Source organism: Idiotropiscis lumnitzeri, chromosome 18 (assembly GCF_059441095.1).
Source record: "Idiotropiscis lumnitzeri isolate Australia: NSW breed Sydney's pygmy pipehorse chromosome 18, RoL_Ilum_1.0, whole genome shotgun sequence".
In the NCBI taxonomy this organism is placed as follows: Eukaryota; Metazoa; Chordata; class Actinopteri; order Syngnathiformes; family Syngnathidae; genus Idiotropiscis; species Idiotropiscis lumnitzeri.
Window position 1 is genome coordinate 3,336,927 of NC_142408.1, and position 14,700 is coordinate 3,351,626.

General features: G+C 44.2%; 2 protein-coding genes across 4 annotated transcripts; one reads left to right on the forward strand and one right to left on the reverse strand.

Annotated features, from left to right (window-relative positions):
* The first annotated feature begins 318 nt into the window (after window positions 1-318).
* Window positions 319-14,626, forward strand: dmgdh (dimethylglycine dehydrogenase). 3 transcript variants are annotated; one of them, XM_088281923.1, is made up of 19 exons: window positions 319-389; window positions 1,050-1,232; window positions 3,442-3,621; window positions 6,552-6,598; window positions 7,180-7,348; window positions 7,697-7,795; window positions 8,112-8,276; window positions 8,489-8,693; window positions 10,188-10,436; window positions 10,658-10,856; window positions 10,925-11,094; window positions 11,507-11,660; window positions 11,727-11,892; window positions 11,971-12,101; window positions 12,786-13,003; window positions 13,208-13,365; window positions 13,440-13,499; window positions 13,637-13,771; window positions 14,128-14,626. In XM_088281923.1, exons 5-19 carry the CDS (start codon window positions 7,226-7,228, stop codon window positions 14,338-14,340), a joined length of 2,445 nt encoding a protein of 814 aa, XP_088138049.1. In that variant the 5' UTR covers window positions 319-389; window positions 1,050-1,232; window positions 3,442-3,621; window positions 6,552-6,598; window positions 7,180-7,225; the 3' UTR covers window positions 14,341-14,626. The 3 variants fall into 3 exon arrangements, with proteins under 3 accessions (XP_088138049.1, XP_088138048.1, XP_088138047.1); XM_088281922.1 differs by lacking the exon at window positions 319-389 and adding an exon at window positions 413-527; XM_088281921.1 differs by lacking the exons at window positions 319-389; window positions 1,050-1,232; window positions 3,442-3,621 and having other exon boundaries at window positions 6,413-6,598.
* Window positions 968-4,334, reverse strand: bhmt (betaine--homocysteine S-methyltransferase). Its single transcript, XM_088281926.1, has 8 exons — window positions 4,305-4,334; window positions 3,453-3,585; window positions 3,156-3,268; window positions 2,719-2,910; window positions 2,189-2,336; window positions 1,933-2,115; window positions 1,338-1,566; window positions 968-1,213 (listed from the first exon to the last, which is right to left on the reverse strand). The coding sequence occupies exons 1-8, from the start codon at window positions 4,326-4,328 to the stop codon at window positions 1,033-1,035; spliced, it is 1,203 nt and encodes a 400-aa protein (XP_088138052.1). The 5' UTR covers window positions 4,329-4,334; the 3' UTR covers window positions 968-1,032.
* Window positions 14,627-14,700: the final 74 nt, after the last annotated feature.

The following is a 14,700-nucleotide window of genomic DNA, read 5'->3' on the forward strand; positions in this document are numbered from 1 at the left end:
TCAAGCGAGCGCGTGCACGTTAAATCCGGAGGAGCGCTGCTGCGTTCATAGACCCCAAGAAAAATTGTACATTTTCATTTTACTTTCAACAAGTGGAGGAAACAAAGCGGGATTCTCACCAATCACTCATCGGATGTGTCTTCAAAATTACTTTACAATGTATTAACGATTAAATTAATAAATATTTTTAGGGAAGGAGACGTGTGTCTGATGTGTCTATTTTTTGTCGCTTCTGTTCTCTCTTTTGGCGTTTCAACCAGCACGAGGAGCATAAACATCTGCACGTGGGAAAACCCATGACGCCATCACGCAGCTGTGACTGTCGGACGCAGAGGGCGGGGCTTATGTTTAGGACATTCTACGGCAAGCCAAGAGGGTTGAAACATACGGTAAACAAATCATTTCTTTTATAATTCTTTCCGAGCGGAGAAAACGAGACGAAAATGTTTTTTTTTGTGTTGTTTTTTACATGAAGCTACTGGGACCTGTTGTATAACCTTTAATTGCACAGCTTTTGACACTGTAAGGTACGGTTAACTATAGATATATATGCCAATTACAAACCGTGTGATGCATTTGCTTCTGTGGCGAATCAGTAATTGATCAGCTATTGTTCTAGGAAAAGTACAAGTACAAGTCAACTTACCAGTCAACGTAATAGAAATACTTGAACGAGAATTAGTACCTGGTCATTTAAGATACTTAAGTCGATAGCCGACAGACTAGTTAATAAAGTAGTACACGATTAGGTAAGGTACTAGGAATTGCACATGGTCAACCAAAGTACGAGAAATTAGGCTATCACTCAAGACTACAAATATATATTACCTAGTCAGGCAACTTTTCAAATGTCCACTAGATGTCAGCATTGTTTTCCTTACCAGGCTTAGGTTAGATAAGACTTGAGACAAAGAGGAAAAACAAATCCTGAAGATGAAATTAGAAGACGTGAAAATCAATATTTTGTATATATTTAATGATGATGTTGTAAAAATGACACTTTTGATTGGTTGGTTGATTGGTGATTGGTTCTCACTGGTCTTTGTCAGCCTTGTGGAACAGATCCTGGAGCTGCTCCTTAGTGGTTGCTTCCTTCTGCTGCATGAGGTCGGCGTGACCTTTGGTGACCCCCCACCCATCTGGCATGGACATGGAAGGACACAGGGGTCGACCCGACGCCGGCTTCAGCTTCTCCCAATAGTCTCGGCGGGCCCTGATGTGAAGACATTAAGGTGGGAGACAATTGCTTTATTTGATCTGGTATCTCACAGTCTCGCAGCAATATCGATATTTTACCCCAACCGCTGCTGCGTTGTGCGATCCGGATAATATTTTACCTGGCTCTGCACCAGGGCTTGGTGTGCATCTCCAGGCCGCTGCCCCACAAGCCGTGCTTGTCGGAGCCGGCTGGCAGGAAGCCCCTCTCGGGTGCCAGCTCTTCGGCCAAGGCGCGCACGTGGTAGGGCTCGAAGCCGCAGCAGCCGCCAATGTAGCGGATGCCGGCGGCGTACGCTTCCCGTGCGTACCTCTGCATGTCCCAGCGGGTCAGGATCCTCGGCTCCAGACCTGGCGGGGTACATTTTGTCACGGTTCTGCAAGTAATACCTAGTACATACATTTATTTTCTAAAAAAAAATACAACTCCTGTATTTATGTAATATAGTTTGACCAAAAATTCCAACTTGGGTCTTGTAAAATGAAATAAATATTTTTTTTCTCAAAATAAATTAGATTTTATTCACACAATATTATGCGTTAAAAACTACAGATTTATTCTGTTAATTTGAGATATTTCCCAAAATTTCAAAATTAATTCTCGTAATATTAACCTATTTTCTTGAGATGGATACAAGTTTATTCTTGTAATATTTAGGAAAGATGTGTTTTTTTGTTTTTTTTTGCGTAGGTGTGGCCTGAGAAACTGGTACGTACTGAAGGGGAACTCAGGCAGGTCAATAAATCCCTGTTTGTTGCAGTCGGGCGTGTGATAGGCCAGCGGCTGGCACATGTAGTGCGCCTTCAGTCCGGCCTTCTCCACACCCGCCTTCATCATAGCCACCGTGCGCACACAGGTGGCCGGGTCAAAGTGGCAGTTGACGCCCACAATGGCCGCACCTGCGACCGAGGAGGGAAAATTACGGGTTGAAAACTGGTGTCAAATTTGGAAAACGTTGGCATGTTTTCGTACCAGCTTTGACGAGGCGGACAGCGCACTCTCCTGGACTGACTCCGTTCAGGTCGCCCTCGGGTCCGATGCACAACGTGGCCGCCACTGGCTTGCCGGTGGTTTTCAGGACCTCCACTGCCCACTCTGCCTCCTCCACGTGCTCAAAATACTGCAAACATTACAGCAGAATTCAAAATAAGCACGTTTAAAACACAAGATGTATGGATGGATGTAAATATCCATCCATCCATTATCTGTTCCGCTTCTCCTCACGAGGGTCGCTCACACTCACACCTCTGGACAAATTAGAGCCTTTAATCAACCTACCATTCATGTTTTTTGGAATGTGCGAGGAAAACGGAATACCCGGAGAAAACCCACGCAGAACATGCAAACTCCACACGGGAAGGCCGTAGCCGGAATCGAACCCTCGACCTTGGTATTAAATTGCAAGGTAAAGTTCATTTCAGCCAATTAGTGAAGGCATTTTACTGAGGTGAGGCATTCATCGGCCAGATCTGGCATACCAAATGTTTGGTCCGTTTCAATACCTCAGCGATCAAGAAGTCAACATTCTTGCGCACAAAGACGTCCATCTGCTTTTTGAAGATGGCCTTGACGTCGTCGTGGCTCTTGCAGCTGAGATACGAGGGCGTCTGCGACACGCCGCCCGCCACCAGGGCATCGCCCTCGTCAGCCACCTGTCTCGCCAGGTCGCATGCCGCTTCGTTGATTTGCTGCCCCTGCAGGCGGGAATGAAAAGTGCAGGCGTGGGTTCATCTGATATGATATCCCTGCACATGAGGCTGGCAGGCAGGTGCAGATATAAACAGAGCAACGGTGGTAAGAGGAGCTTGCGGGTCACTTGAGATGAGGCTCAACTATTTCAATTTGCTTTGTCGTCGAAGATCTGGGGTGGCTGATATTATTTGAACCTCTGAGTGCTCCACTAAACACGATCAATCATGCTAAGAGGATCATCACTCACGGTGAAGCGCTGGGTGTGGCCCCTGTTCTCCAGTTTGTCGTCGCTGGCATAGAACGTAAAAGTCTGCATGACGTTGGATCCCGCCCTGAGGAACTCCCTGTGCAGCTGCCGCACTGAAATCAGACGAGAAAGCAGCGTAAACAAAACACGACAATATTCAATTTTTGATTTACAGCTTCAGTTTCACATACTAGGATCCTCTTTGTCGTCGCTAGTAAGACAAGTTGACGCAGAGAATGACATGAAACAAACTTCTACTAATTCGTGCTCCAATGGCTTTTGATAGGAACACAATACCGGCTTCAGGGTGCTCGGAGGCGGCCTCGGGCGTCCACGGCCCCGCCTTGACGTAGCCCCGCTTCTCCAAGGCGAAGACGAAGCCGCCATCGCCGATGACCACCTCGCCCGCTTCCAGTCGCTCCAGGATGCCCTGGATAGTCGTTGGACACAAAAGTCGGCATCAGAGGTGACAAAAGTACTCACTAAGTCGAATTATCTGTTCCGCTTGTCCTCACGGCGGTCGCGGGCGTGCTGGAGCCAGTAGGCGGGGTACAACCAAGACGGGTTGCCAGCCAATCGCGGGGCCAAAGTCAAACAGCCGTCCGCGCTCACACTCACTCAGACAATTTAGAGTGTTTTTTTGGAATGTGGGAGGAAAACGGATTACCCGAAGAAAACCCACGCAGGTACGGGGAGAACATGCAAACTCCACACAAGAAGGCCGGAGCCGGAATCGAACCCACGACCTCTGCACTGTGAGGCCATCGTGCTTACCAGTCGCCCAGCGTGCCGCCTAGTGACTTACAAACAATGCTAAATTAGCTAATGCTAACTAAAATATTGCAGCAGACCTCTGTGTTTTTCAGATTCGACTGAGGTTATTTTTCCGCTATGTTTGTTGCAAAAGCCGTTGCGGTCGCTGCTGACCATAATTTTATCCGCCTTATATATTCCCAAGAGATCAATTAATTTTACATTGTTCAGTTATCCGCCAAGGTTGAAAAAAGTAACGAGCCCATTTTGACAAAGTAATTAAAAGTAAAAAGTCAACAGGAAAATAATACTCAAGCAAAATACAGATCTTAAAAAAAAAATTATATATAAATAACGCCTCAAGTCACACAGTAAGAACTTGATGCTTGGTTGTACCTTCTTTGTCCCTGCCGGTGCCATGGTCTCGTCTTCTTCGAGATGCGGAAGGGCTGTCTTCAGGCGGCCGAATATCTTTTATACCCTCCGAGGGGGATAGGAGGGAAGGGGGGGGGGGTACAGTTTCACTTTTAGAACACCCCGCCTTACACACTCATCATGTTTCACTCTCTTCCTGTCACACTTTGCTCTTCAAGTGTCAAAGCACTTGTTTCAAACAGCGATTCTTAAACTTGGAATGATTTATTTTTTCCAAGGATGCCCCCCCACAAAACCCTAATGTATAATATAATAATCATAATCTTCGGTGTCCAAAATATTTAACCTAAATATTACTGACCAGTTAATTAGAAACTAATCCAAATAATTTCCACTACTTACACGACCAAGCTAGTTTTACCCAAAGCATGTGTTACCAACTTGCCATTTGGTCGCTATATTTAACAAAATTTCTGACCTCTAGCCAGATCCAAGCATGTGGGACATTTGCAGCCACATAGGGCGACATTACTCCGAGATGGGAGGGACGGTCAACATGCCGCCAACGGTGCCACCCCAAAAAACATTTGTTAGCTTAAATGGTTCTCTGTTCCATAATTGCATGTTCGCTAGTTACCTCTTTTATCCTTAATGTGACTTGTTTGTATTTCCTTTTTAGTGTAATAGTAGTTTTTATGCGTTTTCTACTTGTAGTGTTGCGTTTAATGACAACCCTGTTCATTTCTTTCTGTTAAAAGCTAACTGTCGGTTTGCTAGCTTACAACACATTCTCTGGAGAAGATGAAGAAGGAAGAGTTAATGTTTCAAGCAAGACTGTATGGTAGCCATTCATTACTTAAGTTGCGTTTCAACATCACTGATACGTGATACAAAGTTGGGCAGAAGTGAGACCTGTCTTGGAATTCTTGATAAAATCTCATGGCACTGCAAGCCATTCATGCAAGGACCGTTATAGCCGGTAGAAAAGAGACTTTAATTCCTGCTCAGAAGCAGAGGACATGAGTGGGATTATTTCCACCAATTGACATTGTGCTGCTCCTTTTGGTGTATGTGACTTGACCACATGGGGGCAGTAGAATACAGATATTAGACTGTACATGGAGAGTGTTTAAGCCGCAGTAATGTTGAATGTTCTTCACTGAGGATAAGGAAGACGTGCCTATACTTGTGGCTTCACCAATTTGTGGATTTTTTTAATATATATATATATATATATATATATATATATTTTTATTTTTTTATTTTTTTTGCAACAACTTAAATATATCTTGCTCGGCATCCGCTGCAATCATGGCCTATCACGTATGCCCAATCCCTTGTCCCCGTGTGTGTTATGCAACTTTACACCGTGGCTCTCGAAACGCTTATCGTGATGAGCAACGTCTTGCAATAAAGACAAACAGAGAAAAAGGCAAGTTGTTTTCATGTTTATTAAAAGACATTATCAGGCGTAATGTCCCCCCCCCCCCCCCCAGTTCAGCCGTTCTGAGCAGGTTTGCCATTCCAAGTGATAAAAAAAAGGCTCAAGGAGCACAAAGATAAAATGCGTCTCTGTGGGAACTCAACGTCAATCAGCCCGTGTAGACCATTAACTAGTTTTGCTCTGCTTGAGTTGCTTTTGATCTAATCATTCTGTTCGCTTCAGAAAGGAGATGCTTGCTTTTCAGGCCGCATTTTTAATTCTAATTAAAGATTTTTTACTGTTTTCTTATTATTACTGTACAATCCTGCGTATGATACACGCCAGTGTTTAATATGTATGAATTAAATTTGCTCAAATAAAATATTTAACATCTTCAATTATTTAAAAAAAATACCCATCAATTATGTTTTTAATAAATATATTTAAACATAAACACCAATGGCCAAAGTTTGAAGGAAATTTTCAAAAATTTCTATTTTAAAATAAATTGAATGCAGACATTTTCTCTCAGAAAGTAAATATTCTATATACTGTCTATTTAAAACAGACTCATAATGAGTGTTCCAGTGGCGTGCGTGCGACCTACATAGGAAAGGTCTGGTGGGAAGAGTTAAAGTTACGTCCTCAGACGCCCGACTACCCCGTGGGGCGGGTCCAGAGTCCAGTTGGAAGGCCAGTGAAGCGTTTATAACTTCACTGTCAACTTCTCCAGCCGGTGCTTTTTTATTTTTTTGCTTTTGGGAGTCATGTCTGCTCGCATGTTAAAGCTGGTCAAGGTGCACCTACGTTCCAGGAGGCATTACAGCTCTCTTCCCCTTCTTCAGCCTTCACGGACGTTCAGCTGCTCGGCGAGAAGACGAGATGAGCAAAGGTGAGAAATAAAACACTGGTTTACTGGCTTATTTTTGAAAACACACGGTGCATTTAAAAAGACAAGAATTGGTGATGTTTAGCAAGGAATGCATGCAAATGTGTCGCACTGTTCAGCTGCGACCAGAAGTGGCGCTATTGTCCATTCACTCTTTGTTTGTGTTTTATAGAAGAAGAAAACATCAGCTTTGAGAAGTGCACGTTACAAAAAAAAACATGACACTTCACTCATGCAAAATAAATACTAATAATATATTTGCTAATATGTTTTTTTGTGATTGATCGGTCACTCAGTGTCTAAATTAATAGACAAAATAAACCATCTGGTTAAATTGCTCTGGCAATTGTTCTCCATAAAGATCCATAAGATTTGAAAACCTGTGAAACTGAACTGCAGCATTGTGGCCACATGTGCTGCGGCACAGTAGTTTGTAATAACTGCTTCAATGGATGGAAAAAGTAAAAAAAAAAAGAAATAAAAAATAAATAAATTAAAAAAGAGTATCTTTGACGTCTTTATCCGTCAATGGTAGTAAAAGAGTTCATTTCATTGACGTTAATCTTTTTTCCCGGTTCCATCAGAGACACGTCTTCCGTGTTGGGTAAGCGATGGAAGGACACAGCTGAGATGGTGGTCATCGGCGGGGGCTGCGTGGGCACAAGTGTGGCCTACCACCTGGCCAAAAGCGGCATGAAGGACGTGGTTCTGCTGGAGAAGTCCGAACTGACCGCCGGATCCACTTGGCATGCGGTACTACGGTTGCCATTTTGTCGTGCTTTCATTACTTGAACTATATGACTTGACAAGACTTGCTGGTTTACTTAAAAAAAAAATCAGCATCTCTGTGGCTCCTTTTCCTCTATTTTTGAAAAATGTCTTATTTTTCATGTTGAGTGTTCAAACCTTGCAACCCACCAGTATGTTTTGCTGTGGAACTTGCCAATCAAGACTTGAGACTTACGACTTGCACATATGTGACTAACTTCCACATCTGCTATTAATAGTGATAACTGTGTCTTATTACCGTCCTTACATGCATCAGCAGCCGCAACGCTAAGTCACAGAGTTCACTTTCTTTGGTGGATTTTGTCATCATAGGCCGGGTTGACCACTTATTACCATCCGGGCATCAACCTCAAGAAAGTCCACTATGATAGCATTAAACTGTACGAGCGGCTGGAAGCAGAGACCGGACAGGTGAGCTCCTCAAGTCTTGGTTGGTCTGTCTGAAGATTCAGCAATCGTTGAATTGAGGCAAATGGACAGTTCTTGGTTGTAGAAGACATTTCACCTACAATCTTAAAGGCTTCTTCATTCAAAATGTTATGTGCCAGGTCCTTGGATTCATTACTTGGCAACAAAAACTCTCGTGTGACCACCATATGGGACACAGTAAATTGAAGATTAAAGGTGAAATGTCAACAACCAGGAAGAGTACTTCCATTTCGTAGATCTCGATGACTTGAGAATGTACACAGACAAATCCTGGCACGTTTGGTTTCTGTGCGAGTAGGCAGTGGGCTTCCACCAGCCGGGAAGCGTCCGCATCGCGTCGACGGCTGCCCGTGTGGATGAGATGAGGTACCAGATGACCCGCACCCACTGGCACGTGACGGAGCAGTACATGATCGGGCCCGAAAAGGTCCAGGAGCTCTTCCCTCTGCTCAACATGGACAAAGTGAGTGACAAAGTCTTTGGGCTGTTTAAGTTAAATTTGATGGGTTGACCCTGTGATCCAGAATCCAGGCCCAAAACCAAACCTCTTCGACGAGAAATAACTTAATCCTTCTAACTGTAACTCCAATTAAACACAACCATCCTAACCTTGATAACACTTGCCCTAACTCTCCTAAGCCTGAACGTTTTGCGGTTCGTGTCCACTGGTTTTAGGTCTTGGCTGGTCTGTACACTCCGGGAGATGGCCACATTGACCCTTACTCTCTAACCATGGCCCTGGCGGCAGGCGCTCGCATGTACGGTGCTCAGATTTACAATCCTGCCCCAGTCACGGGCCTCACACCCACAGCCGACGGCAAATGGGACGTGCAGACGCCTCACGGAACCATCCGAGCCAATCGCGTCGTCAATGCCACAGGTTTGAACTCAATTGTGTTCCATTTGAAAATTTAGGGCCGAAGTACATATTGGCAGGACGGAAGTGAAGCTTTGTGTGTGGCTTGTCTGAGGCTTCAAACAGGATGTTGGGTGTCCACTGACTTTAGAGTGTCACATAGTGTCATCAATAAGTTGCAACAGAGAGACTGGGAAAGTTCCAGAAATGAATAGAAACTTTGAAAATGTTGTCGTTCGGGTCCTTGTTAGAGAACAGCAAGTTGTGAAAAATACAGAAATATGCGTCATGTCAAAGTTTAAGATGCTCATATTAAGTTCACCTGTGAAGTGCATTTTAGGTTCATCCTTAATCTTTACCAGAAAGCCGAGTATCTTGAACATTTTGTGAGCTGTTCACTTATCAAGTTTGAGGGGACCCTGCTCGACACAATTTCAGCCAGTATTCAATAAAATGAGTTATCTAACTCTGAGACCTTTGCACACACAAACCACTTCTGGTAGAGTTCAGGGAAAACTAGCTTGAACTGGGTCAGAATGGTTTTTGGAAGGGACTTTCTTGGCATGTTTGTTTTTCAGTAGGCATTTTTCTGGAACCTGCTTGCATACGTAGACACATTGACCAATAATTAACATTAGAGTAAACCATCTAGAACAGTACTGGCCTAGCTTGATTACAAGGATGGCTTGGCCCAGCTCCGCTAAGCTAGGCTAGGTAGGTACTGTAGCTTCACTGCAGCAACCAGCACAAATGTCATATGATAGTATCCAGTAAGTTGTATTTTCTTGAATCAGGCACAAGGCTCTGATAAACTAAGATGACATTTTGCTGGTACTAATAGAAGTTAGTTGTAAATTGATTCCTAAATAAATGCTTGGGTAAAAACCAACAGCCAAATTCTAGCTAGCTAACACTGACTGGATTGGACAATTAAAAAAGTTTGGGTCAACTAACAAGAATTTGCTTGATAGAGCCATAGGACAAAGTAAAGAAATAAAAAGTAGCTCTCTAAAATGACTAAAAGAACAAAGAGCGCAAGAACAAGATTGCAGACAACGTCTTGGGTAACATGATGGAAAACATCGTCCGACATGACCCTGAAAGAATCTTTGGTAAACTACCAAACAAATTATAACTTGCATAACTCTTCCTAATAATTGTTGGCCATGATAAATATAATTTCATCAACTGCTCTTTGCTGAGGTTTTATCAGTCTTTTGTACATTTACTCAGTAATCCAGTGAGCAGGTGGCAGGTACACATGGACCTTGGACTACCTATGCTTTGGAATTACAAAACAGCCAGCGACTCATTTTTTTTTTTTTTAAAGAGCTAGCAAGCAACGGATCAACTTAAATGCTTTTAAAAACTGGTTGCTTTAGTGTTGGTTCCATTTTTAAGTGAGGAACAACAATTGCTAAATTAGTTAATAATATCAATCGAACTTACTAGACCATACCCCCAAAACCGTGCAATAGCTTATTGATGGTTTGCTCCCATTCATGTTTGTCATTTCAGGTTTCTGGGCACGTGAGGTGGGAAAGTTGATTGGTTTTGAGCATCCGACGATCCCAGTGCACCACCAGTACGTGGTGACTGCGACCGTGCCAGAGGTCAAGGCCCTGAAGAAGGAGCTGGCGGTCATCCGAGACCTGGAGGGCTCGTACTACCTTCGCCAGGAAAGGGACGGCCTTCTGTTTGGGCCCTACGAGAAGATGGAGAAGATGGTCTTGCAAGACTCTTGGGTTCGAGATGGCGTACCGCCAGGTCTGTGTGCTAGCAATGAACGATTGTTGATTTGTTTTTTTTTATGCTTATCTGGGTCGTTTTTACAGTCTGAGCATGGAGGGCTGGAACTCCCTCTCTTTGGTCCTAGATCTACCCTGAGTCTCCTCCCCCTATCTTAGTTCTGAATTGGTCTGCCATTACTAGGGCGATAGAACGTTAAGTCATTAAACCTTCTGTCCGATCTTGTCTGACTGCTACAGGTTTTGGCAAGGAACTCTTTGAGTCGGACCTGGACCGGATCATGGAACATGTGGAAATGGCCATGGAGATGGTCCCCGTGCTAAAGAAAGCTGACATCATCAATATTGTGTCTGGCCCCATCACGTACACCCCTGACCTACTGCCCTTGGTTGGACCACATCAAGGGGTTCGCAACTACTGGACGGCCATCGGATTCGGGTATGGGCGTGAGAGACAGGATTTCAGGGACAACAGCAACGGCTATTCCCACTTCCTCGTGTGATCAGGTATGGAGTGATCCACGCTGGCGGGATTGGAAAATTCCTGAGCGATTGGATTCGAAACGGCGAGCCTCCGTACGACCTGATTGAATGTGATCCCAACCGCTACGGAAGCTGGGTCGACATACCTTTCCTGTGCGCCAAAGCCAGAGAATCCTACGGCTTCAATAATGTGGGTAAGAACAATCGAGGGGGAAACGGGGCACTCACACTTGAAGACGTGCGTCTAGGGCCAGATTCGGAGGAACTATGGTGTTCTTCTGATCACTTTTGCTGAGTTTTGAACGCTACATGTACCAGTGTGGAAATCCACTTGAGGCAAATTCAAAATGTTTCGAAGCAACCGTGGAAGAAGTCAAGTGACTCCGACTGACCCAAAGAGATCGAGCCACCTGGCTTTGAGTCCTGATTTAATAATTATATAATGATGTAATGATTATGTTGACTGTGTCTTAATATGCACATCTTTATCCAAATGAACTTACCTGTTGGATTGTAATTGGGTCTTTCTTCCAAGCAGTTGACCTCAAGTATCTTCTTTTGGACCGACAACCAAATGACACAGGCCTAAACTCCCTGTCTCCCTAGTCGGCTACCCCAAGGAGGAGCGCTTTGCTGGCCGACCAACCTACCGGAAAAGTGGCATTTATGATCTTCTCAAGGACAAAGCATCCATGGGCTTCCATGCTGGCTGGGAACAACCTCACTGGTTTTATAAACCGGGAGACGACACTGCATACAAGTAAGACGGAATTGGATCTGGATCCAAGATAAGTTAAGGGCTAATTTTCTTCATGTCCGTCGCCAGGCCCAGCTTCAGGCGCACAAACTGGTTTGAACCCGTCGGCAGAGAGTGCAAGCTCGTGATGGAGAAAGTAGGCGTGATAGACCTGACTCCTTTTGGCAAGTTCATTGTGAAAGGCAAGGACTCGCTCAAGTTGCTGGACCGCTTGTTTGCGAACACCATGCCCAAGGTGAGACACCTCGTACAACGGTGTGAAACAATGGACGACTGAGGTCACGTCCTGGATGTCACACTGTTGTGGTTTCAGGTTGGCCAGACAAACATCAGCCACATGTTGACTCCCACCGGGAGAGTCTACGCTGAGGTCACCATTACCCAGTTGGCGCCGGGAGAGTTTTTGCTCATCACCGGCTCCGGATCAGAGCTACATGACCTCAGGTGAAATCCCACACATATGCAAAACCTCACCTTGTTGAAAAGGTGCGTTTGACAGGTTATCCCCACCTTTAACCGGCAGTTTGAAACCAGCAAATATTGAGTGTGGACTAATTGTTTTAACGTGATGCATTTGAAAAAGTTGAACAAGCCCAACATCAATTTGAGAGCGTGATGTAAAATAAAACTCTCCTGCAATGGTTGAAACCCAAAGCGTTCCAGCAGCTGCTTGCACAACTCAAGCCTTTGGCTGCAAACAGCAGGCCATAAATGAAAGCCTTCATTTGGAATCCTTCAACCCGGATCAGTTTCATGGAGCAGCCTCTAGTGGCAACTAGGCCAAACTTCCAAGTGATTTTATTTAGCTATGATAACATAAAAAGCTGATTTTGTCGCTTCACCTTCAACATAAGGCCAGCAAGAAGGTCTTACTGTCATCAACTCGTGATCTGATTGGCTATCATAGTTCTACTTAGAAAAACTGCAGCGCTTTAGCAACGGACTTTTGGGACTTCCTTTTAGTACGTGTGTGTGAATGGGAGACAAGAGATGTTAATTTGTTATTTATTTGAATTGGTTTTTGGGGCACATCCAATGTGGAGGACACTCTGACGTCTCGCAGCAACAAGTTCTATGTGTACATGCTGGGGTGATGCCGCTATAGAATTATTATTTTTTTTCCAACAGGTGGATCGAGACAGAAGCGGCCGCCGGCAGCTACGACGTTGACATCGACAACGTGACGGAGGAAATGGCCGTGCTAGGGGTCGCCGGGCCCAACTCTCGCAAGGTCCTTCAAAAGCTCACCCAGGAGGACATGAGCCATTCAGGGTTTAAATTTCTCCAGTGCAAGTCGATCCAGTTGGCCGGTGTTATGCTCCGAGCCATCAGGATCTCCTACACTGGTACGCAACCGTTTTTTTTTTTTATAAGGTTATTTTCTCATTGTGTTATGGGGATTATTTCATGATTTGTTGCCCTAAAAACCCTAAATTCATAATGAAAAAAAAAATTATAATATATATATATATATATATATTATATATATTTTAAACGGTGTTCTTATGTTTTGCATTGTTGTTGACCTCTCTGCTGCATGTGTGGCTCAGGTGAACTGGGATGGGAACTGTACATCAACCAGAAGGACATGGCGGCAGTGTACCAGGCCATAATGGAAGCGGGACAAGAGGAAGGCATCGACAACTTCGGCACCTACGCCATGGCCTCTCTCCGGCTGGAGAAGGGCTTCAGAGGATGGGGGGCTGAGGTACAAACACTGACGTGTGTGTCCTTTAAAAAACATTCAAGGATTTTTCATAACTCTTATGTTCATCTTTATAGATGAACTGTGACACAAACCCTCTGGAGGCGGGCTTGGATTACTTCATCAAACTCAACAAGGTAAAAATGTCAAACTCTAACTTGGTTAACAAAATGCTCCACTGGCGACTATTTTGAAGACCAGATTAAAAGAATGCAATAAAGTTGTCACTGTCACTCGGCTTTGAATCACAACACCTTTTTTTTTTTTTGAACAGCCCGCTGACTTCATCGGCAAGGCGACGCTTCAGGAGATAAAAGCCAAGGGCCTGAAGAGGAAGTTGTCCTACCTTGCGGTGGAGACGCACGACGTCGACCCCGAGGGCAACGAGACGGTGTGGCACGACGGAAAGGTTAGCCACCGCCATGGTCAACTGTGATTAAGGTTGCAAAATCCTTTGCATTTTCAAAGTTAGAAACTTTCTATGGGAATAAACCGGGAATTTACAAAAGTGAAGGATGGCTCTTAAAAGGAATCTAAAAAGTCTACACGCCTTTGTTAAAAAAAAAAAATTGTTACGTGAAAAAATTTCACATTGATAAATTCCTATTTGGAATATTTACAAAATCCCATAATAATAATAATAATAATAATTAATTCCCCATGGAAATTGACTAGAAATTTTCCACCCCTTTGCAACCTTAGCTGCTCCCAACCACTTCCCCAATTTCCCCCCACTGTCTCACTTACCTACATGTCTTCAATCAGGTGGTGGGTAACACCACGTCGGGAGCTTACAGCTACAGCGCCAACCACAGCCTGGCGTTCGCCTACCTGCCCATGGAGCTGTCCTCGGTTGGCCACAAGGTGGAGGTGGAGCTGCTGGGAAGGAAGTATCCGGCCGCCGTCATCCAGGAGCCCCTGGTGCTCACCGAGCCCACGCGGACCCGCCTGCAGAACAAAGGCAAAAGCAAAGCATAAGAACATCACCACAATGGCGGCAAGGGATCATGTGACTCGGACTCGAAAGAATTTGCTCTCTAGTTTTATAATGTACTGGAACCGCAATGTCTAAAGTAATTTTGTAATTCCATGGTTTACATTGTGTTTGGTACAATTAGAGAAATAATGCCATTACCATTTTAGTAAGTGACAAAAACATTTGTACAGTTTTTATAATCATTGTTTTTTTTTTTAACAAATATGCACCAAGTAATGTACTGTACATTAATACATTACAAAATAAAGTATGTAGGATTCACTATCATCTGGAAATCAGTACAGATTACTGTTTTGATTTTTTAGAGAACCTTTCAGTCAGATTTTTCAAGAAATTAGTAG

What these genes read in the sequence shown, in the direction of transcription:
- bhmt (XM_088281926.1), bottom strand. Translation starts at nt 4,328, where the DNA reads ATGGCACCGGCAGGGACAAAGAAG. An exon ending in TTGACTTCTTGATCGCTGAG is followed by an intron (nt 2,337 to 2,718) that starts GTATTGAAACGG and finishes TAATGTTTGCAG; the next exon opens with TATTTTGAGCACGTGGAGGA. An exon ending in TGTCCGCCTCGTCAAAGCTG is followed by an intron (nt 2,116 to 2,188) that starts GTACGAAAACAT and finishes CCTCGGTCGCAG; the next exon opens with GTGCGGCCATTGTGGGCGTC.
- dmgdh (XM_088281921.1), top strand. Translation starts at nt 6,474, where the DNA reads ATGTCTGCTCGCATGTTAAAGCTGGTCAAGGTGCACCTACGTTCCAGG. An exon ending in CCGGATCCACTTGGCATGCG is followed by an intron (nt 7,349 to 7,696) that starts GTACTACGGTTG and finishes TTGTCATCATAG; the next exon opens with GCCGGGTTGACCACTTATTA. An exon ending in TCAGAGCTACATGACCTCAG is followed by an intron (nt 12,102 to 12,785) that starts GTGAAATCCCAC and finishes TTTTTCCAACAG; the next exon opens with GTGGATCGAGACAGAAGCGG.